Source organism: Stegostoma tigrinum, chromosome 17 (assembly GCF_030684315.1).
Source record: "Stegostoma tigrinum isolate sSteTig4 chromosome 17, sSteTig4.hap1, whole genome shotgun sequence".
Classification (NCBI taxonomy): Eukaryota; Metazoa; Chordata; class Chondrichthyes; order Orectolobiformes; family Stegostomatidae; genus Stegostoma; species Stegostoma tigrinum.
In genome coordinates this window covers 52,996,946-53,023,701 of record NC_081370.1, presented here as the reverse complement: position 1 = coordinate 53,023,701, position 26,756 = coordinate 52,996,946, and the positions used below count along the sequence as shown (strand labels likewise).

At 41.6% G+C, this 26,756-nt stretch overlaps 1 protein-coding gene across 1 annotated transcript in view; it reads left to right on the top strand.

Annotated features, from left to right (window-relative positions):
* The window catches only part of lgr4 (leucine-rich repeat containing G protein-coupled receptor 4), a 133,915-nt gene that overhangs the window by 41,524 nt on the left and 65,635 nt on the right, over nucleotides 1-26,756 (top strand). The window contains exon 2 of the mRNA XM_048545579.2: nucleotides 3,215-3,286. Within this exon, the coding sequence (XP_048401536.1) occupies nucleotides 3,215-3,286 (72 nt within the window). The remainder of the gene's footprint in view (nucleotides 1-3,214; nucleotides 3,287-26,756) is intronic.

Genomic DNA, 26,756 nt, shown 5'->3' with positions numbered 1-26,756 from the left:
GTCCATCTGGTCTGGGTGACTTATCCAACTTCAGACCTTTCAGCTTCCCCCGTACTACCACTTTTGCGATGGTCACTGCATTCCCCTCTGTTCCTGACTCTCTCTAAGTTCTGTTAAGGTGCTGGTGCCTTCAACTTTGAAGGCTGATGCAAAGTACCTATTCAAATTCTACCATTTCTTTATTTTACATTACTACTTGTCCAGCCTCATTTTCTGGTGCTTCAATGTCCACTCTTGTCTCTTTGTTACCTTTTCAATAGCTTAAAAAAACCTTGGCTATCTTCTTTCATATTACTAGCTAGCTTACTCTCATATTTCATTTTCTTGTCCTTTATTGCTTTTTGAGTTATTCTGTGATTTTTTTCTTAAAAGGCTTCCCAATCCCGTAGCTTCCCACTGATCTTCACCATTTGTATGTCTTCCCTTTGCTTTTATGCTTTGCCTGACTTTGCTTGTCAGCCATCGTTGCCTTATCCTCCCTTAGTATTTTCCTTCTTCCTTGTGTTGAATTTTTGCTCCCGAATTACTCCCAGAAACACCTACCATTGCTGCTTCACCGTATTCCCTTCCAGTTAACTCGTCCCTCCTATCTTTGTAGTAACCTTTACTCTGTTATACAGCACAGAAACAGACCCTTTGGTCCATGCTGACCAGGTAGCCTAAATTAATCTCGTCCCATTTGCCAGTATTTGGCCCCTATCCCTGTAAACCCTTCATACTTGTGTACCTTCCATTTGCATTTTTAAATGTAATAATACCAGCGTCCATCACCTCCCCTGGCAGTTCATTTCACACACACATCACCATCTGTGTGAAAAGATTACCCCTTAGATCCCTTTTTAAATTGTTCCCTTTCACCTTTAACCTATGCCACCTAATTTTGAACTCTTCTAGCCTGGGGAAAAGACCTTGGTTATTCACGCCATCCATGCCTCCCATGATTGTAAAAACCTCTATAAGGTCACTCCTCTGCCTCCAATGCTCCAGGGAAAGTAGCCCCAGCCTGTTCAGCCTCTCCGTATAGCTCAAACCTTCCAATCCTGGCAACATCCTTGTAAATCTATTCTGCACCCTTTCAAGTTTCACAACACTTTTTCTATTGCATGGAGGCCAGAATTGAATGCAGTATTCCAAAAGTGGCCTAACCAATGTTCCATACAGCTCTAACATGACCGTCCAATTCTTTTATAGTCAAAGCACTGACCAATAAAGGCAACCATACCAAACACCACCACCTCTACACTGCGACTCTACATTTGAGGAACTATGAACCTGCAACTCAGGGTCCCTGTTTGGCAACACTCCCCGGGACCTTTCCATTAGGTGTATTGTACCCTGAATTGTTGCACCCAAATGCAGCACCTCACATTTATCTAAATTAGACTCCATCTGCCACTGTCCGGTCTATTTACTCATCTAATCAAGGTCCTGTTGTACTCTCAGGTAAACTTCTTGGCTGTCCACTGCGTCACCAATTTTAGTGTCATCTGCAAACTTATTAACCGTGCCTCCTATATTCACATCCAAATTATCCATATAAATGACAGAAAGCAGTGGACCAGTCCTTGTGATCAGCAGTGTGCTACAGGCCTCCAGTCCAAAAAGCGACGCTCTACCACAACCGTCTTTTCTCCTCCCTTTTGAGTCAGTTTTGTATCCAAATAGCTAGTTCTCCCTGTTTATCATGCTATCTAACCTTGTTAACCAGTTCATGCGGAATCTTGTTGAACGCCTTGCTGAAGTCGATATAGACAATGTCCACTGCTTTACCTTCATCTGTCTTCTTCGTCACTTCTTCAAAATAAAACTGTCCAGTTAGTGAGACACTGTTTCCCATGCACAAAGCCATGTTGACTATCCCTAATCAGTCCTTTCCTTTCCAAATACATATAAATTCTGTTTCTCAAAAATCCCTCCCACTGACGTCAGGCTCACTGGTCTAAAGTCCTCTGGCTTTTCCATAACCACCCTGTCTTAAATAAAGGCACCAACATTCACCACCCTCCAGTCTTCTGGCACCCCTCCCATGGCTACTGATGACACAGATATTTCAGCAAGGGGCCCAGCAATCACTTCCCCAGATTCCCACAAAATTCTGTGGTGTACACCTGATCAGGTCCTGGGGATTTATCCACATTTATGCATTTTAAGAATCCGGCACCACCACCACTGTAGGAGACTTTCAAGATAGCACTATTTATTTCTCTAGCTTCCATACCCTCCTCCATGGTAAGCACTGATGTAAAATACTCATTTAGTATTTCAGCCATCTCCTGCTGCTCCACACATCGGCAGCCTTGTTGATCTCTTCCTAGTTACTGTTCTGACCTCTATGTATTTGTAGAATCCAAAATTGTCTGTTCCCTAGTCAGCTGTACACAGGTTGCTATAAAAAAACCATGTTGTGGACATTAGATCTGCTACCAACTTGATTTTCCCAGTTTGAAGAAGGGTCTCGACCCGAAACGTCAACTTTCCTGCTCCTCTGATGCTGCTTGGCTTGCTGTGTTCATCCAACTTCAAACCGTGTTTTCCCAGCCCACCAGCATGTTGAAGCCCCCCCATGATTATTGTAATAGAGGTTTTCTTATGTGCCCATTCTATCTCCTAATTTCGTTTCTTCCCAACATCCTAGCCACTGCTAGGAGGCCTATGCATGACTCTCAGGATTTTTTTTTCCCTTTACAGTTCCTCAACTCTGCCCACACGGATTCTACACCTTCAGCCTCTTTATAATTTGCTATCGATTTAATTTTATTTCTTACTAACAATGCCAGCCCCCGATCCCCTTACAGCCATATTTCTGTGATACCCACAGCATCATGCTTACCAATTAGAATCTGCACTGCAAGGTGATTTATCTTGTTTTGTACACTATGCGCATTTAAGTACAACACCCTTTATACTGCATTGACTGCCCCCCAACACATCTTTCATAGTTGTGCCTGAAGGTAGATTCCTGACCCTTCCCATTCCCGATTTACTTGTTCTGGAAGCTTTAATAACCTTTGCTGAGACCCCACCCCATATCTTTCCCCATTATTTTCTATTGCAAAATATGGTGTGAGGCACCTGGTAACCTCAACAAAGAGTCATAATTTTCAAAAGCAAGACTTATGTTAAAATAAATGTTGAGGAAAAATAAATCAATTTGTTAAAAATGTAAAGTTTTGTTGACGTGTATCTATAATGTCATGTAAACTTTTCTTTCCAGGGATACCAGCATGAACAACATAACTGAGCTGCAACCTGATTCCTTCAAAAATCTCCCATACCTTGAGGAACTGTAAGTATACGAGGAACATCTATCTCATAAGATGTACCTTTTAGTTTCTTTATTCATTCGTGGGATGAGGGCGTCACTGGCTAGACAGCATTTATTGCCAGTACCCAATTGCCCAGAGAGCAGTTAGGAACCAACCATATTGCTGTGGGCCTGGAGTCACACATAGGCCATACCAGGTAAGGATGGCAGTTTCCTTCTGTAAAGGACGTTAGTGAACCTGTCTGGACATGTGATTTTGTTCAATGTTGTTTTGCTACTCACCAATTACAAATTTGCTTCTCAACACAGCGGTAATAATTATGTATTTTGCAAGGACCTATGGAATTGTTGACATTACTTGTGCCATTTTAAAGTAAGAGACAAGGGCTTCAATTGTCCACTGATATTCTATGAGTTAATGCAAGGGCAAACATTCCAAAGAAGGATATTTTTTAAAAATGTGAAATATGTCCAGGCATATTTGATGTTTAGATGAGCGGAATATATAGTAATTTTTTTTTTTGTTTGCATTGACACACTCCCAACTATTTTCAAAATCACGTTTACACAACTGGAGTTAGTTATGTCTTCAATATATGCAGCATCACCATCTATCTTTAGAGACTAAGTAAACCATGTAACTTGTGACCAGGTTTATAAATAAGTCTCTTTCATTTCCAGTTTGAAATTATAAAAATAGCTCTTTGAGCACTTCCAGTCCACTTCTAAATCTCCTCACTCCAAACACCTTCCCCAATTCCTCATACAACAATGACAAAAATCTGTTAATCAAACTTGGTTGCATTTTTCAAGCTGAAAGCCTGGCTAACCTCATTAAATAAACATTACACGTATAAGCAATCTCTGTGCACTGAGCTGGTTATTTAAGACCTCAACGTGTTTTTTGCCAACATTTTGAAACTGTTATTATTTTGTAAGTAAAGTATGCCTGATTTCTCAGGCTGCTGCAGTATGTCAAAGACATTACTGAAATATTAAAATGGAGTTAAATTGATAGCTGTTATAAACACTTTCTTGCTTTTCTTTGGGTCCTACTGTTTCTTTACTCTCCAGAGAAAAATTGGCGCAGAGTCACAATGACTGAGAATTCATTATACAGTAAACGGTTGACTGCTTTATACTTAGAGTTTGCTCCCACGACGTATGCTTGGCAAGCAGTTTTCTCTTTGACATTGGCTCCCAGATTGAATGTTGCCCCAGATCTACATTTTGTATAGAAACCTAGTTAATCACTAGTAAAAACTGAATGTATTAACATTAAAAGCTGTATTTATTTCACTGACTTAAAACACAATGTATTTAATTTGGGTTCAGGTGCTTTTATAGAACCATAGAACACCTATAGTGTGGAAGCAGCCCACTCGACCCGTTGAGTCGACACTGATCCTCTGAAGACTGTACCATCCAGACCCACAGTCCCACCCTATTCCTGTAACCCTGCATTTCCCATGGCTAATCTACCTAGCCTGCACATTCCTAGACACTATCAGCAATCTAGCATGGCCAATCCACCTAATGTGCACATCTATGGACTTTGGACGGAAACTGGAGCACCGGAGGAGATCCACGCAGACACAAGAAGAATGTGCAAACTCTACTAGATGGTCATCTGAGGGTGTAGTTGACCACGGGTCCCTGGTGCTGTGAGGAAACAGTGCTAACCACTGTGCCTTATGTTTTGGAGTGTGTTATTTTATTAGTGTAAGTTTGTTTTTGACTTGAATTGGCACACAGTTACAGTCTCTGGTTTCAGTGCCAGCTTCCTAACTGGGTCACAGTACTACTTTACCATTCCAAAAATGCTGTTTTAGTGTTGGTGCACTGTACTAGTGAATACCAATGTGACATTGATGATGCAGCAACAGTGGGTCCATGGGAATTGATGGTTTGAATCTGAGACTATCTACAGGAAATATAAGTACAACATTGTTAACTGGCTGCAGCGTTACCTTGGGTGGTAGAAAACCTTTGACAAAAAATGGTAGATTTTAAAAAGAAGTATTGTCTAACTTGTTTGGCTCTTTATCAATCATATATAAATGTGAGTGATTTATGGTAGTATGCCATGCTCTTTGTACCTGTTCTGTGCTTTCCATTACTTAACATCAGAAACAACTTTATTTACGTCAATGTAACTCTGCTTCCAAACAAAAAAATGCATTAGGAACAGTTGCGTAGTTGTGCATGTATGCTCAGTCCACACTTCAGCCACTGGCATTTTTGCAACCATCCCCGTTGCTTCTCTCGTTAGTGTCAAAAGTTTCAGTCGGCATTGATTTCACTGTAACATGTTAAAAATTTGCCAGCAACAATTCATCCTGGTTCCCAATCTGTAGTGGGATTCATTCTCAATGAGATTTCATGTGAGTGGCTGAATTAAGCTTGATCCACTATGGATAGGCTTTGGGCAAGGATTTCCTGAATAGCTCAGGAGACTTATTCAGTGATTTGGGACTCTTAAATCGAGGGTCATCTTTTTAAGGTCAGCATTGGAATTGATTTTCTTGAATATTTTCATCAAAGTAATATTTTATTGGCCTCATTTCGTTTTGATTCATGGGCTGTTGGTATTACTGGTTAAGCCAATACTTATTGGCCAGACATGGTTGCCCTAGAGAAGGTGGTGGTGAGCTAACTTCTTGAAGCTCTGCAATCTAGTAATTTATTAAACTAAGCTTATAATCAATTCTGCATATTGGAATTTACGAACCTCATTCATTGATATTTCCTGATTGTATATCTTCATGATTGACTTAATCTTCAGAAACTGTTTTATAGAGGGAACAGTTGATAAATTATGTGGACTCAAAACAAGAACTTGCAATTAGTTAAGGGTTGCACAGACCTAAGGAAGGAAACCTAAACTTTATTATTGGTCTGTGTCAAGCCTATTTGTTTTTTTTTAATACACGTAGCTTGCACCCTGACACTATATGCTGGAAGTGTTCCCCCTAGTTTTGTGGCAAAACTAAACAGGCTAGTTAGTGCTCTTTGGAAAATAATATGGCAAACTTTAATACAAAACCAAATATGGAGATATTAGATGAGCAAGAATATCTTCAAAAATATCTTTAAGTAGGAAAATGAGTTAGTAATTTAGTAGTCTAAGAAGGGAATTGCAAACTTAGAGCCTAGGCAAAGGAAGGTACAACCAACAATAGCAGAATTAGTTTATGAGCATTTCAGCATTTCTGAAGAAGGGTCCAGACCCAAAACGTCGGCTTTCCTGCTCCTCTGATGGCCTGCTGTGTTTATCCAGCTCTACACCTTGTTATCTCAGATTCTCCAGCATCGACAGTTCCTACTATCTCTTAAGTGCAAATGTCTTGAGGCTATAGAACAGAGTCGTAGGAGTATTTGAAAAACCAGGATGAGAGAATTTTAATTTTTTTTGCTTAAATGGGAGCCATCTGGAAGCAAGGAAATATACGGGATTGGGAATTGCTTAAGTAAAGTCACAGCAGCAGAAGTTTGGATGACTTAAGGTTTATGGAGGATAGAAGATGGGAGACTACCCAATAATATGTTGAAATTCTCAAGTTTACAAGTAATAGCAACATGAATGAGAGTTTCAGCAGCAAATGAGCTAAGACTGGAGTGAAATTTGGCCATGTTACTGTGGTGAAAATAATGGGTGCTCTTAGTGGCATGAGTGTATGGTTGATCAGCTCAGGGTCAAATATGACTTCACGTTTGTGAACTGTCTGGTTGGTCTCAGGCTGTAGCCAGCACACTGATTTTTGGAATGGGACTGAAGAATGGATGTGAGAGGGCAAAAACAGAATGAAAATGGCTGTTTTCTTGCCTGTCTTGGCAAACGAAGCTTGATTTAAGCTTCTATGTTCTACTCGTAATAAAACAGGAGTGAGCAGGAGCTTTGGCGGATGTTTTTTCCCCACCTCCTCTTTCTTCCTTCCACATTGTCAGAGTAATGAGGCCAGAACTGAGAGGCTGATCAACAAACGGCATGACACAGGGTCTGACTGCAGAACCAAAAAGGACACTTAATGCCTAAATCAAAAAATGAAAAGAATGCCTTGCCAGACACGACTAGTGCATCTAAAGGAAAGATGAGTCTAAGACAACGGGTAAATCAGCAGAATTAGCTGAGAAGGTTTTGAAACAGCAGACACTGGAGAGAAAGCTGATGACTTGCATGTATACCATCTCAAGACCCAAACATTTTAAGCCTGCATTAACTTCTCAGGCTGGAAATAGGGGATTCTGCAAATAACCTAAGTGTTGTCATTGGGACCCTTGCTTTTCCTGATGTGCATTAATAATCTAGATTTTGGTGTGCAGCTTCAAAATAGTGGAAAACGCGGGAGTGTTGTAAACTGAAGAGGACAGTGTAGAACTTCAAAAAGGACATTGACAAATTGGTGCAGTGGGTGAATAAGTGGCATTTGAAGGTCAGTGCAGTGAAGTGTAAGGTCATGCATTATGGCATAAAGAACATGGAGAGATATGTGAAGTTAGTGTACTATCTAAAATGTATAAAAGAGCAGGGAGACCTGGGTGATTATATGCATTGTCATTAAAGGTGGCAAGACATTATTCCAGGCTTCATTAAAAAGGGCATAGACTACAAGAACTGGGAGATTATAACACTTGTACACTGATTAGAGCTCAACTGGAGACCTATACACCGTTCTGTTCACCTCACTATGCAATCGATATAACTGCATTGGGGGAGAATTCAGAAGGGCTTTATGAGAATGCTTCCATGGATGAGACACTTCAGTTAAGAGGAGACGTCGGAGAAGTTGACTAACTGGAGATTTGATAGGTTTCAAGATCATGAGAGGCCTGAACAGTGTAGATAGGGAGGAATTGTTACCACTTAGGAAAAGATCAAGAAACAGAGGGTACAGTTTAAAAATGTTTTTCAAAAGCATTAATTTGAGGGCAGAAAAATCTTTTTGGTAGTAGTGCGTAGTTAAGGTCTGGAATGTACGTCCTGAGTGCAGTGAAGGTGGCTTCCATTGAAGCATTTAAGAGGATATTTGATTGTTTCTATTTTTAAAGATATACAGGGCTACAAGGAAATGTCAGAAAATTAGCAGTGTGAAAGAACTCTGAACCAGTGCAGAAACTGCAGGCCACAGTGCAGAAGCTATCAGAGATCGCTGTGACAGTTGGAGATATTTTAATCCCAAAACTTGTGGCTCCAGGTCAGATGGTATTCTAAAATGTTAAAATCTGAAGCATTAATCCACTCTCTAGCGTCCAGTTTTAAAACAGCCAGGACAGGGACAGAGGCCTGGCGTGTAACCACCCTGCTGACCAGAAGGTTTTCCACTCCAGCCTACTGTATTACTGAACTAGACTGAAGCTGACTTTCTACCTCAGAACCGGTTCCCATGCTACCCCATTTACCTTTATCACCACTGTTTAGATTATCGGTCTGTCTTGAATATACTAGATAGCTATACCTCCGTATCCCTCTGGGGTAGAGATTTCCTAAGAGTGAATACCTTCTGAGTGAAAAAATTCCTCTTTGTCTCAGTGACTACAAAAGCAGGTCAGTGGCTAGGAATTTGTTGAAGTAATTCATAGAACATAGAACAGTACAGCACAGAACAGGCCCTTCAGCCCACAATGTTGTGCCGACCATTGATCCTCATGTATGCACCCTCAAATTTCTGTGACCATATACATGTCCAGCAGTCTCTTAAATGACCCCAATGACCTTGCTTCCACAACTGCTGCTGGCAACGCATTCCATGCTCTCACAACTCTCTGCGTAAAGAACCTGCTTCTGACATCCCCTCTATACTTTCCACCAACCAGCTTAAAACTATGACACCTCGTGCTAGCCATTTCTGCCCTGGGAAATAGTCTCTGGCTATCAACTCTATCTATGCCTCTCATTATCTTGTATACCTGAATTAGGTCCCCTCTCCTCCTCCTTTTCTCCAATGAAAAGAGACCGAGCTCAGTCAACCTCTCTTCATAAGATAAGCCCTCCAGTCCAGGCAGCATCCTGGTAAACCTCCTCTGAACCCTCTCCAAAGCATCCACATCTTTCCTATAATAGGGCGCCCAGAACTGGACGCAGTATTCCAAGTGCGGTCTAACCAAAGTTTGATAGAGCTGCAACAAGATCTCACGACTCTTAAACTCAATCCCCCTGTTAATGAAAGCCAAAACACCATATGCTTTCTTAACAACCCTGTCCACTTGGGTGGCCATTTTAAGGGATCTATGTATCTGCACACCAAGATCCCTCTGTTCCTCCACGCTGCCAAGAATCCTATCCTTAATCCTGTACTCAGCTTTCAAATTCGACCTTCCAAAATGCATCACCTCGCATTTATCCAGGTTGAACTCCATCTGCCACCTCTCAGCCCATCTCTGCATCCTGTCAATGTCCCGCTGCAGCCTACAACAGCCCTCTACACTGTCAACGACACCTCCGACCTTTGTGTCGTCTGCACACTTGCTGACCCATCCTTCAATTCCCTCGTCCAAGTCATTAATAAAAATTACAAACAGTAGAGGCCCAAGGACAGAGCCCTGTGGAACTCCACTCACCACTGACTTCCAGGCAGAATATTTTCCTTCTACTACCACTCGCTGTCTTCTGTTGGCCAGCCAATTCTGTATCCAAGCAGCTAAGTTCCCCTGTATCCCATTCCTCCTGACCTTCTGAATGAGCCTCATCAACCTTTCTAGTCACATCCTCAAAAAACTCTAAGGTTTGTAAGGCATGACCTACCCCTCACAAAGCCGTGTTGACTGTATTTGATCAAGCCATGCTCTTCCAGATGGTCATAAATCTTATCCCTCAATCCTTTCTAACACCTTGCAGGCGACAGACGTGAGACTTACCGGTCTATAATTGCCGGGGATTTCCCTATTTCCTTTCTTGAAGAGAGAAATTACATTTGCCTCTCTCCAGTCCTCAGGTACGACTCCAGTGGAGAGCGAGGATGCAAAGATCTTCGCAAGTGGCAAAGCAATTGCATTTCTCGCTTCCCAAAGCAGCCGAGGACAAATCTGATCCGGGCCTGGCGACTTGTCAATCTTAATGTTTGACAAAATTTTCAGCACATCAGCTTCGTCTATCTCTATCCATTCCAGCATGCACACCTGCTCTTCAAAGGTTTCACCTCTAGTTTTCCCAGTGCGTATGCACCTTTTTCTTGGCACATGACAGGTTGTAATGGAATGCTGTCCACTTGCCTGAATGGGTGCAGTTCCAACAATACTCGAGCTAAAACTCATCCAGAATGAAGCAACCTGCTTGATTTGGCATCCCATCCAACACTTCAGTGTTCACTTCCTTCACCACCATAGTACTATGGTAGCAGTTAGTACCATACATGCCATACACTGCAGTAACTACCTCAAAAAATGTGGTTTTTAAATAGACTGTGTTCAGCACATAGATTTTGTCTTCTTGAAATTAAACTTTTATGTAGATTTTGCCATGTCCAACACTTTTAAAGGCATATTTAAGGATGTCTTGATGAACATAGATAGTAGTTAAATGAAAAAAACTTTCCATACTTTCTGAAAAATTAAGCATAAAAATATTAAATAAAAACTTAACTAGCCCCCTTGATTAAAAAACTGAGGATGCACTTTGAAATATATTACATTGAAGTTTTCATTACTTTCAATTCAATTTAATGCTGGGAGTTGAGGTTAAGCCTCAACTATGCTGGACATGAAGGATGGCCGGAACTTTATAAAACTGAAATACTTGAAATTAGGAATGAGGTCATTTTTTTCTTGGTACTAAGACTAACGGTTTTGAAGAAATAAAACTTTTTTCAACATGCCAGATTATTAAGTAACTTCATTAAATTGATATGAATTTACTTTGGCTTGGACAGGTATGGATGTCATAACTTTCTCTTGAAAGAGAAGACAAACATATATGTTAGAGAAGTATTTTGTCATAATGCAGATTGTGATGCACATCTAAATGTAACCAATTTGCTCTTGCGTTTGTTGTTTTTAGGTAACTTTTCAACTTTACAATTTGTACTTCATTAACAGTACCTTTCTAATGCCTGTTGGCTGCAAGTCACTTTAGATAATGTTACAAACTTGCTTCAACAATTCATATAAAAATTATATTTTGAATCACATCAGAAGTTTATCAGGTAGATGTAACATACCATTGAGTAATAGAATACAGGATTTTGTCCAAATGTCCCATGGTGCAAGTTCTCTACTCTCTTGAGTTGACAGGTTTACAGGGTGTGGCAGTTAGTTTTGGCTTAAGTCCAGGCCATGTGGTTCCATATATAAATCTGGTGAGCAAATGGGCGCTAATGTTTAGGTGGTCCTCAGCAAATGTTTCGGGCTGAAATTAACTCCTCCAATCCTCCAGAAAAACTAATGGGCAGGATTTTTCTTCTATCAATATTTACTCACTGGCTCCTGGTCTCATCTTGGCCATGAGACCCACTTTCTGTCCCATTTGACCCTATTTTTAGCTTTCTCTCCTAGGCCTCAAATTAGCCAATATTGAAAAAGGTTCCCATTTTTCAAGTGTCTTCAGACTCTTCTTGAAATCTGTCATTATCTCTCTTTCTAAAAAATCAACACCCTCCATCCTTGCACTGTGCCACCCCAGCTCCAGCTTTCCATTCCACTCCAACATCCTTTAATTGAGGATAGCAAATGTGGTTCCCCTGTTCAAGAAGGGGAGTAGAGACAACCCTGGTAATTGTAGACCAGTGAGCCTTACCTCAATTGTCGGTAAAGTGTTGGAAAAGGTTATAAGGGATAGGATTTATAATCATCTAGAAAAGAATAAATTGATTAGGGATAGTCAGCACGGTTTTGTGAAGGGAAAGTCGTGCCTCACAAACCTTATTGAGTGCTTTGAGAAGGTGACCAAACAGGTAGATGAGAGTAAACCGGTTGATGTGGTGTATATGGATTTCAGCAAGGTGTTCGATAAGGTTCCCCACAATGGGCTATTGTACAAAATGCGGAGGAATGGAATTGTGGGAAATAGAGCAGTTTGGATCGGAACTTGGCTTGCTGAAAGAAGACAGAGGGTGGTGGTTGATGGGAAATGTTCATCCTGGAGACCAGTTATTAGTGGTGTACCGCAAGGGTCGGTGTTGGGTCCACTGCTGTTTGTCATTTTTATAAATGACCTGGATGAGGGCGTAGAAGGATGGGTTAGTAAATTTGCAGACGGCGCTAAGGTCGGTGGAGTTGTGGATAGTGACGAAGGATGCTGTAGGTTGCAGAGAGACATAGATAAGCTGCAGAGCTGGGCTGAGAGGTGGCAAATGGAGTTTAATGCAGACAAGTGTGAGGTGATGCACTTTGGTAGGAGTAACCAGAAGGCAAAGTACAGGGCTAATGGTAAGATTCTTAGTAGTGTAGATGAGCAGAGAGATCTCGGTGTCCATGTACACAGTTCCTTGAAAGTTGCCACCCAGGTTGACAGGGCTGTTAAGGCGGCATACAGTGTTTTAGCTTTTATTAATAGAGGGATCGAGTTCCGGAACCAAGAGGTTATGGTGAAGCTGTGCAAAACTCTGGTGCGGCTGCACTTGGAGTATTGTGTACAGTTCTGGTCACCGCATTATAAGAAAGATTTGGAAGCTTTGGAAATGGTGCAGAGGAGATTTACTCTGATGTTGCCTGGTATGGAGGGAAGATCGTACAAGGAAAGGCTGAGGGACTTGAGGCTGTTTTCGTTAGAGAGAAGAAGGTTGAGAGGTGATTTAATTGAAACATATAAAATAATCAGAGGGTTAGATAGGGTGGATAGGGAGAGCCTTTTTCCTAGGATGGTGACGGCGAGCATGAGGGGGCATAGCTTTAAATTGAGGGGTGAAAGATATAGGACAGATGTCAGAGGTAGTTTCTTTACTCGGAGAGTAGTAAGGGAATGGAACGCTTTGCCTGCAACGGTAGTAGATTCGCCAACTTTAGGTACATTTAAGTCGTCATTGGATAAGCATATGGACGTACATGGAATAGTGTAGGTTAGATGGGCTTGAGATCGGTGTGACAGGTCGGCACAACATCGAGGGCTGAAGGGCCTGTACTGTGCTGTAATGTTCTATGTTCTATATTCTAATTGATTAGTTTTAGTTGTCACATGTACCAAAATATAGTGGAAAGTTCTGTTTACATGCGGTCCAGGCAGATCATGGCAAGCAAAGGATGTATGGATCAAAATGACTTAGAGGCATACAGGTTAAATTGCAAGTTATATTATCTGAGGCTAGAGTTCATTCAACAGTCAGATAACGGCTGGAGAGAAGCTGTTCCTGAACCTGCTTATGCATGTGTTCAGGCTTCTGTATCGTCAGCTTGACAGAGAGGTTTGTAGGACTGCATCACTGGGGTGTGATGGATCTTTGATTTAGCCATCTTTCCGCGGCAGTGAGCGGTGTAAATAGAGTCCATGAATGGAAGGTTGGCTTCCGTGCTGGTCTGGGCTGTGCACACCACCGTCTGTAGTTTCTCATGCTCCGGGGCAGAGCAGTTGCCTTACCAGCCTGTTATGTACCCAGACAGTTTGTTTTCAATGCTGCTTCTGTAGAAGTTGGTGAGGGACCTGATGGACATGCCAAATTTCCTGAGCCACCTGAGGAAGAAGAGATGCTGTTGTGCCATCTTGACTATTGCATCTACATGGGAATTCCAGGACAGGTTGTTGGTTTTCATCACTCTGAGGATCTTGATGCTGTTTACTCTCAACCTCAGTTCCATTGATGTATTCCCGTCCTTTCTTTTGTGAAGTGGATGATCAATTCTTAAGTCTTGCTGACATTGCGAGACAGATTTGTTTTCATTACACCATGTCACCCAGCCCTGTATCTCCCTTCTGCATTTTGACTTGTCATTGTTAGATATCCTTCCCACTATGGTAGTTTTGTCAGCGATGGCGTTTTTGTAGATGGCATTTGTTTGGAATTTAGTAACACAGTTGTGGGTGTACAAGGAGTAGTCTGGGGCTGAGGATGCATCCTTGGTGGGGGGGGGGGGGGGGGGGGGGGGGCGCTCCAGTGTTGATTGCTATTGTGGAGGAGGTGCAGTTACCTACCCTTGCTGATTGTCGCCAATGAATTAGAAAGCTGAGGATCTAGTTGCAGAAGGCGGACCTGAGACTAAGGTCACACAGTTTTGAGATCATCTTTGACACCGTTTAACATATAAAACGGAACTGTGGATGCTGGAGATCTGAAACAAAAATTGCTGGAGCAACTCAGCAGGTGCGGCCGTCCTTCAGAGCACATGAAGAGTCACTGGACTTGAAACATTAATCCTGCTTTCTTTCCACAGATGCTGCCAGACCTGCTGAACTTTTTCAGCTACTCCTGTTTTTTTTTTCCCTTTATCATGCTGTTGACTCATTAATCAATTCCCACCTTTCTCATAATTTCTTGGTTTCTGATCAGGTTCCGACCTGTACCACAGAAAGTGAGCTTTGCAAGTGGCATCTTGTATGACTGTGATGAAGCTTTATCTCCTTATCTGTCTTGACTTGTCTGCACATTCTCCCATTGTCTGCATGGGGTTTCTCTGGGCACTCCAGTTTTCTCCCACAGTCCAAAGATGTGCAGGCTAGGTGGATTGGCCATTCTAAATTGCCCATACTGTTCAGGGATATATAGATTAGGTGGGTTATAGGGGATGGATCTAGATGGGATGCTCTGAGGGTCAGCCTGGACTGGTTGGGCTGAAGGGCTTGTTTCCACACCATGGGGATTTTGTAAAAGTAACACAAAGTTTGAACATATTCCTTTGTGCAGAGCACAATGGTTTTTGCTTATGAATGAATTTTGATTCTAGCTATGTAAATGAAACACACAAGCTCGGTGATGATCTTAAATTGTTTTTCAGTGTACCTGTTAGTAAACTTTGGATTTTCAGCAAGTGCCACCCAACTAAAGAATCTCATTTAACAATAACGTTTGAATTTTGCAAGCATGGGCTCGTTGAATATGGTGTGTATTCTTCTGTAGTATAAATTGTCAGAATCATTTGAATTGTGGTGTTCTTGCAATAGTCTTGGTGAGTGCCAGACGAGAAGCATAAGCAAAATGTCTCTTTCAGCAATATTTAATTTGTGTACTACCGAGCAACTAGTTTTTTTTATCTCATCTATCTAATTCTAGCCAGAAAATCACTTGCAATGGCTTCTCTTACTGCTCTCACACTATAACCTCTGGTGCCCCCAAGAATCGATCCTTTACCCCTGTCATTTTCTCTTTGTGATATTTCTGAAGGCACTGCGGTAATTTTCACACGTATTAACATTACACTCCTGATTCCTCCACTAATGCTAAATAATCAGATTACTTATCCAGCATCCAGTATTGATAAATATAAATGCTCTCTGATTAAATATTGGTAATATTTAATTTGACTGTGAAGATTTTCTCTCCTTGTACTTCTTGACTTGCCTGCAGCCTTTTGGCATGGTTGGCCTCACCGTTCTCCAAAGCTTCTACATTAGCACTGAGCTAGGGGACTGCTTACATGTGGCTCCAACGTACTGAAGCTGTTGCTTTCAGACTGCAGTGACTGACTTTGTCACCCCCCCAACCCCCGACAACAGTATGAGATTAATTTAACCTATTTTCAACATTGGTGTCACTTTTGATCTTGAGATGAACATCTAACCTCATTCTCTGCCATCTCTAGGATTGCCTTTTCCCACCTCTATAATTGCTCCAATTCTCCCCTGTCATTGTTAATCTGCTCCTGAAGCTATAAGACCATAAGAGGTAGGAACAGAAGTAGGCCATTCAACCCTTTGAGTCAGCTCTGCCTTTCAATAGGGTCATGGTAGATCCAACATTCCTTGCATCCAATTTCGTGCCCATTCCCCATAACCCTTGATTCCTCTAATGATTAAGAATTTATCTATATCGCACTTAAATATACACAAGGACTCTGTCCCCACAGGATTCTGTGGCAAGGAGTTCCAAAGGTACTTGACCATCTCAGAGAAGAAATTCATCCTCATCTCAGTCTTAAATTGACATCCTTTTATTCTGAGACTATGTCCTCTGGTCCTAGGCTCTTTCCTGTGGGGAAATATCCTCTCAGCATGTCAAGCCTGTTAAGAATCCTATATATTACAATAAGATCACCTTTCATCCTTCTAAACTCCAGTGAGTGGAGTTCCAACCTGTTTAACTTCTACCCACGAGACAAGCTCTGTACCGGGGATCATCCTAGTGAACTTCTGACTTGTCTGCAATGTAATGGATATCTTAGCTTTAAATAAGGAGGCTCTCATCCATGCCTTGGTTGCCTCTAGACTTGACTATTCCATTATACCTCCTGGTTATCTCCCACATCCTACCTTCTGTAAACTTGGACTTGCAATGAAAGGACAGTTTTGCCTTAAAAACACACAAAGTCCATTCTCCCATCACTCCTGTGCTTGCTGACCGACATTGATTCTTAGGAAAGTAATGTCTAAATTAAAAAATTTTCAAAACCCTATGTGATCTTGCATTTCCCCTCTCTCTGATCTTCTCCTCTTTACTTCTGCCCCGTTCTGTATTCCCAATTATAATTCCTTTAAAAATGATAGCTGTCTTTAATTGTCTGCCAAGCTTTGCAATACCTTCCCGACACCTCCACAGTTGTCTACCTTGCTGCTCCTTTAAGCCACTTCTCAAAATCTGTTTCTGATTAAGCTTTCTCTGACGAAACAACTCCTTTATGTTGTCATGCTTCTATAATGTTCGTGTGAAGCAGATTGGGTTATTTCATTACCTTTAGGGCACCATATAAATATAAATATAAGTTGTTGCTGGTCTAGTATAGTGAGTTTGCTGTTCGTGCTTCTTTTCATAGATTCCTGTTGATGTTGGAAAAGTACTTTTATGATTAAAGAACCATAAAATGAAATGGGTGTGGTTATACTGTATAGTGAAGGTTAAATGGTGCCTCTGTGACGGTTCATTTTGACACTTGATGGATTCTGTAATTGTTTCTTGTTGTAAGCTCTTTGCCAGCCTTGTTGGTTTAACTTGCTAGTGCTGCCAGTAGTGAATTAATCAGTTAGTCTTGTCATGATGAAAACCTTACGGATCCCCACTGAAAAAGCATATAGGCCCTTAGGCTGTGCTGAATGATGATAAATAGAATCTGGCTGAACGGCTCTGCAAGAACCTCCCACATTAGCTAGTTGTATCCTGTCTTCTGGAGGGTTGCCAGATTGTAGAGAAACGGATGTTCAATGGAGCAGATTCTAGCATTGGACGGCTGCAGCATTCTGAGTAAAGGAGTTGCCTTGAGATACCTAAATGTTCTCACAGCTCATCACGTCATTTGTATGATTTAAATCTAAATACCTTAAGTTTGTGTTAATTGTGATGTATTTGCACATTTTCATGTATGATTTGGCATTTTATGGAAAAGATTGGAACGTAAGAAATATTGCTCCTAGACTTAACATTCATTGTTTAATCTACATTAACAGCATACCCAATATAAATAACAGTAATATTTAAAACATGACAAACGACAGGCAAAATTTAAGATAAATTTTAAATGATGCCAATATATTTAAACTCTTTGATTTTTATGAAAAAAACTGACTAAACCTAATAAATAAATCCTAATAATTAATAAATGAACTTGCAAATTCATCTCCAATCCAATTAAAAAAACCCACTTAAGCCAAAAATAATATCACTTTAATGGAGGAAAATACATCCATGTTAGTGCAATGTGCTTCAATTTGTTACTCCCAATATGCTGTACACAGCTTGGGGTGGTCAGTCAGATGTACTGATAATGATGAACATCAACCTCTAGTGTTTTGCTTTCTGAAGATGCTTGTAGCAATTTTTTAAAAAATCCATTTACAGATGATAATGGGAACTGCAGATGCTGGAGACTCTGAGATAACAAAGTGTGGAGCTGGATGAACACAGCAGGCCAAGCATCATCTCAGGAGCACAAAAGCTGACATTTTGGGCCTAGACCCTTCATCAGAGAGGGGGATGGGGAGAGGGAACTGGAATAAATAGGGAGAGAGGGGGAGGCAGACCGAAGATGGAGAGAAAAGAAGATAGGTGGAGAGGAGAGTATATGTGAGGAGGTAGGGAGGGGATAGGTCAGTCCAGGGAAGATGGACAGGTCAAGGAGGCGGGATGAGGTTAGTAGGTAGGAAATGGAGGTGTGGCTTGAGTTGGGAGGAAGGGAGGGGTGAGATGAAGAACAGGTCAGGGAAGCAGAGACAGGCTGGGCTGGTTTTGGGATGCAGTGGGTGGAGGGGATGAGCTGGGCTGGTTTTGGGATGCAGTGGGGGAAGGGGAGATTTTGAAGCTTGTGAAGTCCACATTGATACCATTGGGCTGCAGGGTTCCCAAGCTGAATAGGAGTTGCTGTTCTTGCAACCTTCGGGTGGCATCATTGTGGCACTGCAGGAGGCCCATGATGGACATGTCGTGTGAGGAATGGGATGGGGAGTTGAAATGGTTCGCGACTGGGAGGTGCAGTTGTTTGTTGCAAGCCGAGCGGAGGAGTTCTGCAAAGCGGTCCCCAAGCCTCCGCTTGGTTTCCCCAATGTAGAGGAAGCTACACCAGGTGCAATGGATACAATATACGGTGGCGGGGGCAAGGTGTGAGGGATGTGTTGCGGGAAATGTGGGAGACGCGGTCAAGGGCGTTCTCGACCACTGCAGGAGGCAAGTTGCGGTCCATGAAGAACGTGGACATCTGGGATGTGTGGGAGTGGAATGCCTCATCCTGGGAGCAGATGCGGCGGAGGCAGAGGAATTGGGAATAGGGGATGGAATTTTTGCAGGAGGGTGGGTGGGAGGAAGTGTATTCTAGGTAGCTGTGGGAGTCGGTGGGCTTGAAATGGACATCAGTTACAAGCTGGTTACCTGAGATGGAGACAGAGGGGTCCAGGAAGGTGAGGGATGTGTTGGAGATTGCCCAGGTAAACTTGAGGTTGGGGTGGAAGGTGTTGGTGAAGTGGATGAACGGTTCGAGCTCCTCTGGGGAGCAAGAGGCGGCGTCGATACAGTCATCAATGTAACAGAGGAAGAGGTGGGGTTTGGGGCCAGTGTAGGTGTGGAAGAGGGTCTGTTCCACGTAACCTACAAAGAGGCAGGCATAGCTGGGGCCCATGCGGTTGCCCATGACCACCCCCTTTGTCTGTAGGAAGTGGGAGGAATCGAAAGAGAAGTTGTTGAGGGTGAGGACGAGTTCGGCTAGGCACATGAGGGTGTCGGTGGAGGGGGACTGGTCGGACCTGCGGGACAGGAAGAAGCGGAGGGCCTTGAGGCCATCTGCATGAGGAATACATTGATTTCAGTGTCCATTTTGTACACATAGCTTAAGTGTAGCTTAAATACACTATTCCCAGTGAGTAATACAAGGGAAAATTAGTTATTTATTATGCTTGGACTCCTCTCCCCATTTTGTGTTAAACAGCTGGGTATACAGCATCTGTGAAGAGAAAAAAAGCTGTTAATGTTTCAAGGCCCATATGACTCCTCTTCAAAGCCATCTGCATGAGGAATACAGGTGTATAGGGACTGGACGTCCATGGTGAAAATGAGGTATTGGGGTCCAGGGAATTGGAGGGCATGGGTGGTGTCACAGACGTAGGTGGGGAGTTCTTGGACCCAAGGGGAGAAAATGGAGTCCTTTATATGTGGAGATGAGTTCGGTGGGGCAGGAACAGGCTGAGACAATGGGTCGACCAGGGTAGGCAGGTTTGTGGATTTTGGGAAGGAGATAGAAATGGGCCGTGAGGGGTTGGGGAACAATGAGGTTGGAGGCTGTGGGTGGGAGGTCCCCTGAGGTGATGAGGTCATGGATGGTGTTGGAGATGATGGTTTGGTGCTCAGGGGTGTGGTCATGATCAAGGGGGTGGTAGGAGGTGGTGTCGGAGAGTTGGTGTTTGTCCTTGGCGATGTAGAAGTCAGTGTGCCATACTACCACTGCGCCTCCCTTGTCTGCGGATTTGATGGTGAGGGTGGGGTTGGAGCAGAGGGCTGCCCGTTCTGCAGGGGAGAGGTTGAGGCAGTTGATGTCTCAACGGCAGTTGGAGATGAGGCCAAGGGAGGGTAGTAGGCCTGGGGGTGGTGTCCAGGAAGAGGACTTGTGTTGGAGGCGGGTGAAGGGGGTCAGTGGAGGGAGGGTTAGGCTCCCGGTTAGAGAAGTAAGCGTGGAGGCGAAGGCAGCGGAAAAACTGCTCGATGTCCAAACATGACTGGCATTCGTTGATGTGTGGGTGGAGGGAGACAAAGGTGAGCCCTTTGCTTAGGACTTCCGGAGAGACCACTCTCTCCGTGACTCCCTTGTCCACTTCACACTCCCCTCCAACCCCACCACACCTGCACCTTCCCCTGCAACCGCAGGAAGTGCTACACTTGCCCCCACACCTCCTCCCTCACCTCCATCCCAGGCCCCAAGATGACCTTCCATATCAAGCAGATGTTCACCTGCCTATCTGCCAATGTGGTATATTGTATCCATTGCACCCGGTGTAGCTTCCTCTACATTGGGGAAACCAAGCAGAGGTTTGGGGACCGCTTTGCAGAACACCTCCGCTCGTTTCGCAACAAGCAACTGCATCTCCCAGTCGCGAACCATTTCAACTCCCCCTCCCATTCCTCAGACGACATGTCCATCATGGGCCTCCTGCAGTGCCACAATGATGCCACCCGAAGGTTGCAAGAACAGCATCTCATATTCTGCTTGGGAACCCTGCAGCCCAATGATATCAATGTGGACTTCACAAGCTTCAAAATCTCCCCTTCCCCCACTGTATCCCAAAACCAGCCCAGTTCTTGCCCTCCCCCCACTGCATCACAAACCAGCCCAGCTCATCCCCTCCCCCCACTGCATCCCAAAACCAGCCCAGCCTGTCTCTGCTTCCCTAACCTGTTCTTCCTCTCACCCATCCCTTCCTCCCACCTCAAGCCGCACCTCCATTTCCTACCTACCGCCTCATCCCGCCTCCTTGACCTGTCCATCTTCCCTGGACTGACCTATCCCCTCCCTACCTCCTCACCTATACTTTCCTCTCCACCTATCTTCTTTTCTTTCCATCTTCGGTCCGCCTCCCCCTCTCTCCCTATTTATTCCAGTTCCCTCTCCCCATCCCCCTCTCTGATGAAGGGTCTAGGCCCGAAATGTCAACTTTTGTGCTCCTGAGATGCTGCTTGGCCTGCTGTGTTCATCCAGCTCCACACTTTGTTATCCATTTACAGATGCCTGTTTTTTTTTGTTGTAAGCATTTTATATTTCAAATAAACATGTGTTTATTGGGCCCGTTTGGTTCCTGACTGAAAATCTGGAAAAAAATCTAAAATCTGGAAAAATATCTAAAATCTGAAACTGTGGGTAAGTATTTTGGTGATAGTTACATTCACTGCTTGTGCCTTTGTAATCAGTAGAGATCTCTTATTTTTCCCCTGCCATTAATGCATTAGATCCTGAAATGTTGCCCTCTTATCGGTTGCTGTTGCTTCCATGGTAAATCATTATTTGCTTTGCAAGCAAAGTGCAAAGAGCAAAAGGCCAAATTGTGGTTGCATTTTACTACTTAGTCTTGCTGATTGTAGGATTATAAAGTTTGATAGTTTGCCATTAATAGTCACATTTTTCAGCTCATTCAGTTAGGTAAAAAATGGTTTTATCCTAAACCATCTTAATCTTAAAGCCTCTTAGATTATATTTTAGAAAATATTTTTTAGGGCATGCATCTGCAATGAAGGCATTCTGATTTGCGTATTCCTAAATGTCTCCCTCTCTGATGAAGGGTCTAGGCCCGAAACACCAGCTTTTGTGCTCCTGAGATGCTGCTTGGACTGCTGTGTTCATCCAGCTCCACACTTTGTTATCTTGGATTCTCCAGCATCTGCAGTTCCCATTATCACTGTCTCCCTTTCAGTGTTGTTTTTCTGGAAGCAACATGGATAGTGACTGTTTTGAACAAGTGTTGAACTCCTAAAGTTTGAGCTCAATTTGTATTTCAAATCAGAAGTGATTTAACGACTTTTCCGGCTGCCTAAAAGAATAAAAACCCAAAGAACTGATATAAATCAGAAACAAACACAAGTTGCTGGAAAAGCTCAACTGGTCTGGCAGCATTGGTGAAGAGAAATCAGAGATAACGTTTTGTATCCGGTGACCCAAGGACCTGGTTCTGAGGAAAGGTTGCTGGACCCGAAACACTATCTCTGATTTTTGCTCACCGATGCTGCCAGACCTACTGAGTTTTTCCAGCATCTTCTGTTTTTGCACCGTTATGAGAATGCCTCGACCTAACAATACGTTGGGGATATCTATGCCGCACGGCTAGCAACATTTCACCACACACTTCTCTGGGTACTTCAAGGTGGTTAATAAGTGCTGGCTTTGCCAGTAATTCCTGCATCCCATAAATGAACATTAAAAAATACAACCAAAAATTGTTAAAATTATACATTTTTTTTACCACTGGCAGTGTTTCAAGACTTGCAATTAAAAAGTTTACAAATTACATAATTTGCTAACCTGAAATTGCATGCAATATATCAAATGAATCTTTTTATTTCCATTTTTTGACCAGCTATTTTTTGTTTTTTAGTGCAGTATTGACAGTTAGTTCCAGTGATTTTAGTATTATTGCTTCCTAAAATGTTAACGACTATCTCCACTTAACTCTGATTCACCTCATGAAAAGTAAACTATCTGAATCTCTTTAAGCATTATATGAAGTCCTGTCAAGTTTGGCATTTACTCATGATTGTAATGTTTCCCTGAATTTGCCACAGGACCAAAAGACAGCAAATTATTGCAAAAGGGTGGAACTATAAACCCAAAGGAGTGACAATAAAATCTCAAGGAAAATAAGTTTACACAGAGGATTGGAAGTAGCAGCTTCTGCTTGCTACTAGAAATTGATATTTTTTAAGCTTGGCAAGGCCAAAAACCAATTCATCACCAATAATCACCTAGTAAATTACAATAACCTAATACTAAGCTTGACGAGGGACGTTAAGACAAAAATGTTCTTTTTTCCCTTGTATCTGCTTTTATTCTCATTCTATTTGATCAGAAGTAGCCTGTAAGGGCTTAAAACCTCAATGTTTCAAGAATTTTCAGGGGAAAACAAATTAAAAAGAAAGATGTCCATTTCGATCATACTCTTCACAGTGTTGGGACAGGAATCAACACAGCCATATATGTTAAATAAATCCATTTACAACTAATCAGATCAGTTCCAGACAAGGAGATAGTCTTTGTTTATGGATAAAGTTGAGATTAGTTCATATTTCAAGGTGTGAATTGAAACTCTTGCATTTAATGGAAAGCAATGGAGATCCTTGTTGAAGAGAGATTCATTGCATTCAGCACTAATAAAATGCTCTTTGGTCTTGTGTATTTGAGAGATGCAGTCATCTGCAGTTTTTCTTTCAAGATGGATGTTGGGGTGGTCCAAAGTCACTTGGGCAGGTGTCAAACAATAAACTTTAGCCCAAGTGGCTTCAATTAAAGCTGTTTGAAACACTCATGGAGGACACGGAGTCATTCTTTGGCTATACGTATAACATTTGTGGTCAGAATTGTCATATTACAAAATTATATTTGGAGCCCAATTTACAATCTGTTAGTTTTATTTTTAATGCCAGCTACTGATAATATTTGTATTCAACAACACCTGTGCAGGGTGTTTAGCTTAAAAGTCCAGGACTAGCTCAGTGGAGGCAAGCTAGTTGCCAAACAATAACGTGTTTCACAAAAAGAGATGTGTTCAAGTAGATCATTTAATGCAGGAAGACACCCAAAATGTTTTAACAAGATAAGATTGGAGCAAGTAACCAAAATGTATACTTGGGCCAAAGGTAAGCAGTATCTTTAATATTTTTATTTGCTGAAGAGGCTCAAGAAGTGCATGTTTCCATTTTATTCAGTCATCAGATTTAAGCAAATAGCACATTTTGATTTAAAAGATACAAGTATTAATCTGATAACATTAGATTTTCAGATTTGAAAAGCAGACAATCATGTGGCAAAACATGATGCATTCCAGTTGCTGGCATGCAATCAAGAGTTATCCATTTTCATATGTGGAGCTCAGTGATACTTGGCAAAAAAGGTACATTTTGGAGGGTGGGAAACTTCACCTCTGTTGTAGGAGTGATAAGTGATGCTGAACCAATGAAAGTGTCTTATCCTAATAACACAAATATTAGATGGGAAATATTAGTCTTTTCAATTGATACACTATAAAAATATTGATGTCCCTCACTTTTCCAATACGTTTATCTTCTGCAGTATTCAATTTAATGTTCAGGTTAAGTTCAAATTGCCCTTTAGCAAACCACATTAACTGCATTCAACTGAACAAAGAATACGTTTCCTGAAATTGGCTTCAAAGATTAAGCATTTGATGGGGAATGTGGCAGTTTTTGTTTCCTGTCGTTGTAGTGCTGGGAATTAGTAGCATGGCCCACATCAATAGAGTTCATATATTTTGTGTGGTTCTGATGCAGTTGATTGGATCTCAGTAAGTAATCAACACTTCTACATGTGTTAAATGCATCCGTTTTGGTGAACCACTCAGTACAAAATTACCACATAAAATAGCTTTGAAAAGCTTGTGGTTTACTGCACTTTTTTTGGAGAAACTATTTCAAATCAGAAATTACAATAAGGAAACTTTTCTTTTAACTATGAACAGTAAATTAGAAGCCCAGATAGGAACCTCCATTTCTGGAAAAAAATCAGTGAACATTTTGAACGATGGAGCGAAAATTCTATATGTTGTATTATTTTGTCATTTTGCAATTGATATGCAAATAATGTTTTTTTTCCTGGTGACTTTCATATTTCTGGTCTTAGCAGATGTATTTTTTCAGAATTGTGACGTGCTTTTAGAGCAGAATCTTTTCACCAGAAGTAAGGTTCAAATCCAGTTCCAGGAGAAGGTTTTGCCTTTTTGCTATCTAAGGCCTCTATGTTGAGAAATAATGGCAGCCAGAAGACAGAACTTAAAACAAGGCAACTACAAGTAATTTGCAAAGAATGCAGTCTCATTCAGATTGATTGAGGAAAGCTTGTGATGGGAAATGTTAATTTCAAATCAACGTACTAGGGCACCCCTAAGAGCATTCATGAAGGATTATTTTAGGATTCTCTGTGAAGGAAGGTGTTACAATTGTTTCATTGCTTAATGTTATCAATGGATACTGAAACAGTACTTTGTAAATTAAAACTGTAGGGTTGCATTAAAATTTGAATCTTTAATTTATTCTATGGGCTCATAAATGTTCATATAAGAATAGAATTCAGTAATAAATATAGGTTGATATTGATCCATATGGGATTTTACTTGACTAATTAAATATTCTATTTCCTGTCAAAGAACACAGGGCAATTCTGTATTTTTAATTCTGCAATATTTGGTGATGTATTTTTGCCAGTCTGTCGCATGTAAATGGCTTTTCTCTGGAACTGTTTCGAGCACTTTAAGGCAAAGATGGAATGTGCTGATAATTTCACTATCATGTCTGCAACTGTGTAAAATGTTATTTTTATGCCACACCCAGGAACCGTCTCTAACTTTATGGTTTTCAAGTAACTGCAGAGGCTGATAAACTGATTAGAAGCATATGTATATCTTAATAGTCATCTAACTATGTTCGGGCAGAAACCACAGAGGCATGCTGGCTCCAAAACTTCCATTCTCTGAAGCGTGACTGGGTAGTACATTGGATAGCTCTTGATTAGGAACACAATTTTTGTCTTCCCAACAACTATCTGATGTTAAGAAATCTCCTCCCAAAATCATTTTGTCACCAATGACTAAAATAGATTGTAACATACCCAATGTTGATCACAGAGGAGAAAACATGCCCTGTCTTTGTAATAAATCAACACTGTCAGTTTAAAAAATCTAACCATTTTCTTCTTGCTGGCACAATGAATCAATAAATTTTTCCATCTTGTAAATCTGAAACAAACACAGAATGTTGGAGAAACTCAACAGGTCTGGTAGCATCTGTGGAGAAAGGAAGAGTTAATGTTTTGAGTCCAGTATGAAAAGAATCATACCAGACTCAAAGCATTATATTCACAGATTCTGCCAAACTTGCTGAGTTTCTCCAACATCCCCTGTGTTTGTTTCAGATTTCCAGCATCAGTGGTATTTTGCTTTTATAGTAAATGTTTGCGTTTCAGTTAGATTATGGCACATCAACCTTGAGAAGTTGTGGTGTTAAGTTAACAGAATAACTGACATCTGTTTCTACCCTCCTTCAAATAGCTTCATTGATACTAGCTTTATCCCCTTTTCACTTTTTTTCAGGAGTACAGTCTAGGTGGAGTTAATGGACAGAAGGGCATTGTAAAAAGTATTGCAATTATATCCTAAAGCCTTTAGTATGCTGATTGGCATTATTTTTATTCACCATGTATATGAATTGATTACAGAATCATTAAATTAATTTGTTGCACTTAGAAGATGTCACAATTCCATAATTTAAATTCAGCATGAAATCCCATG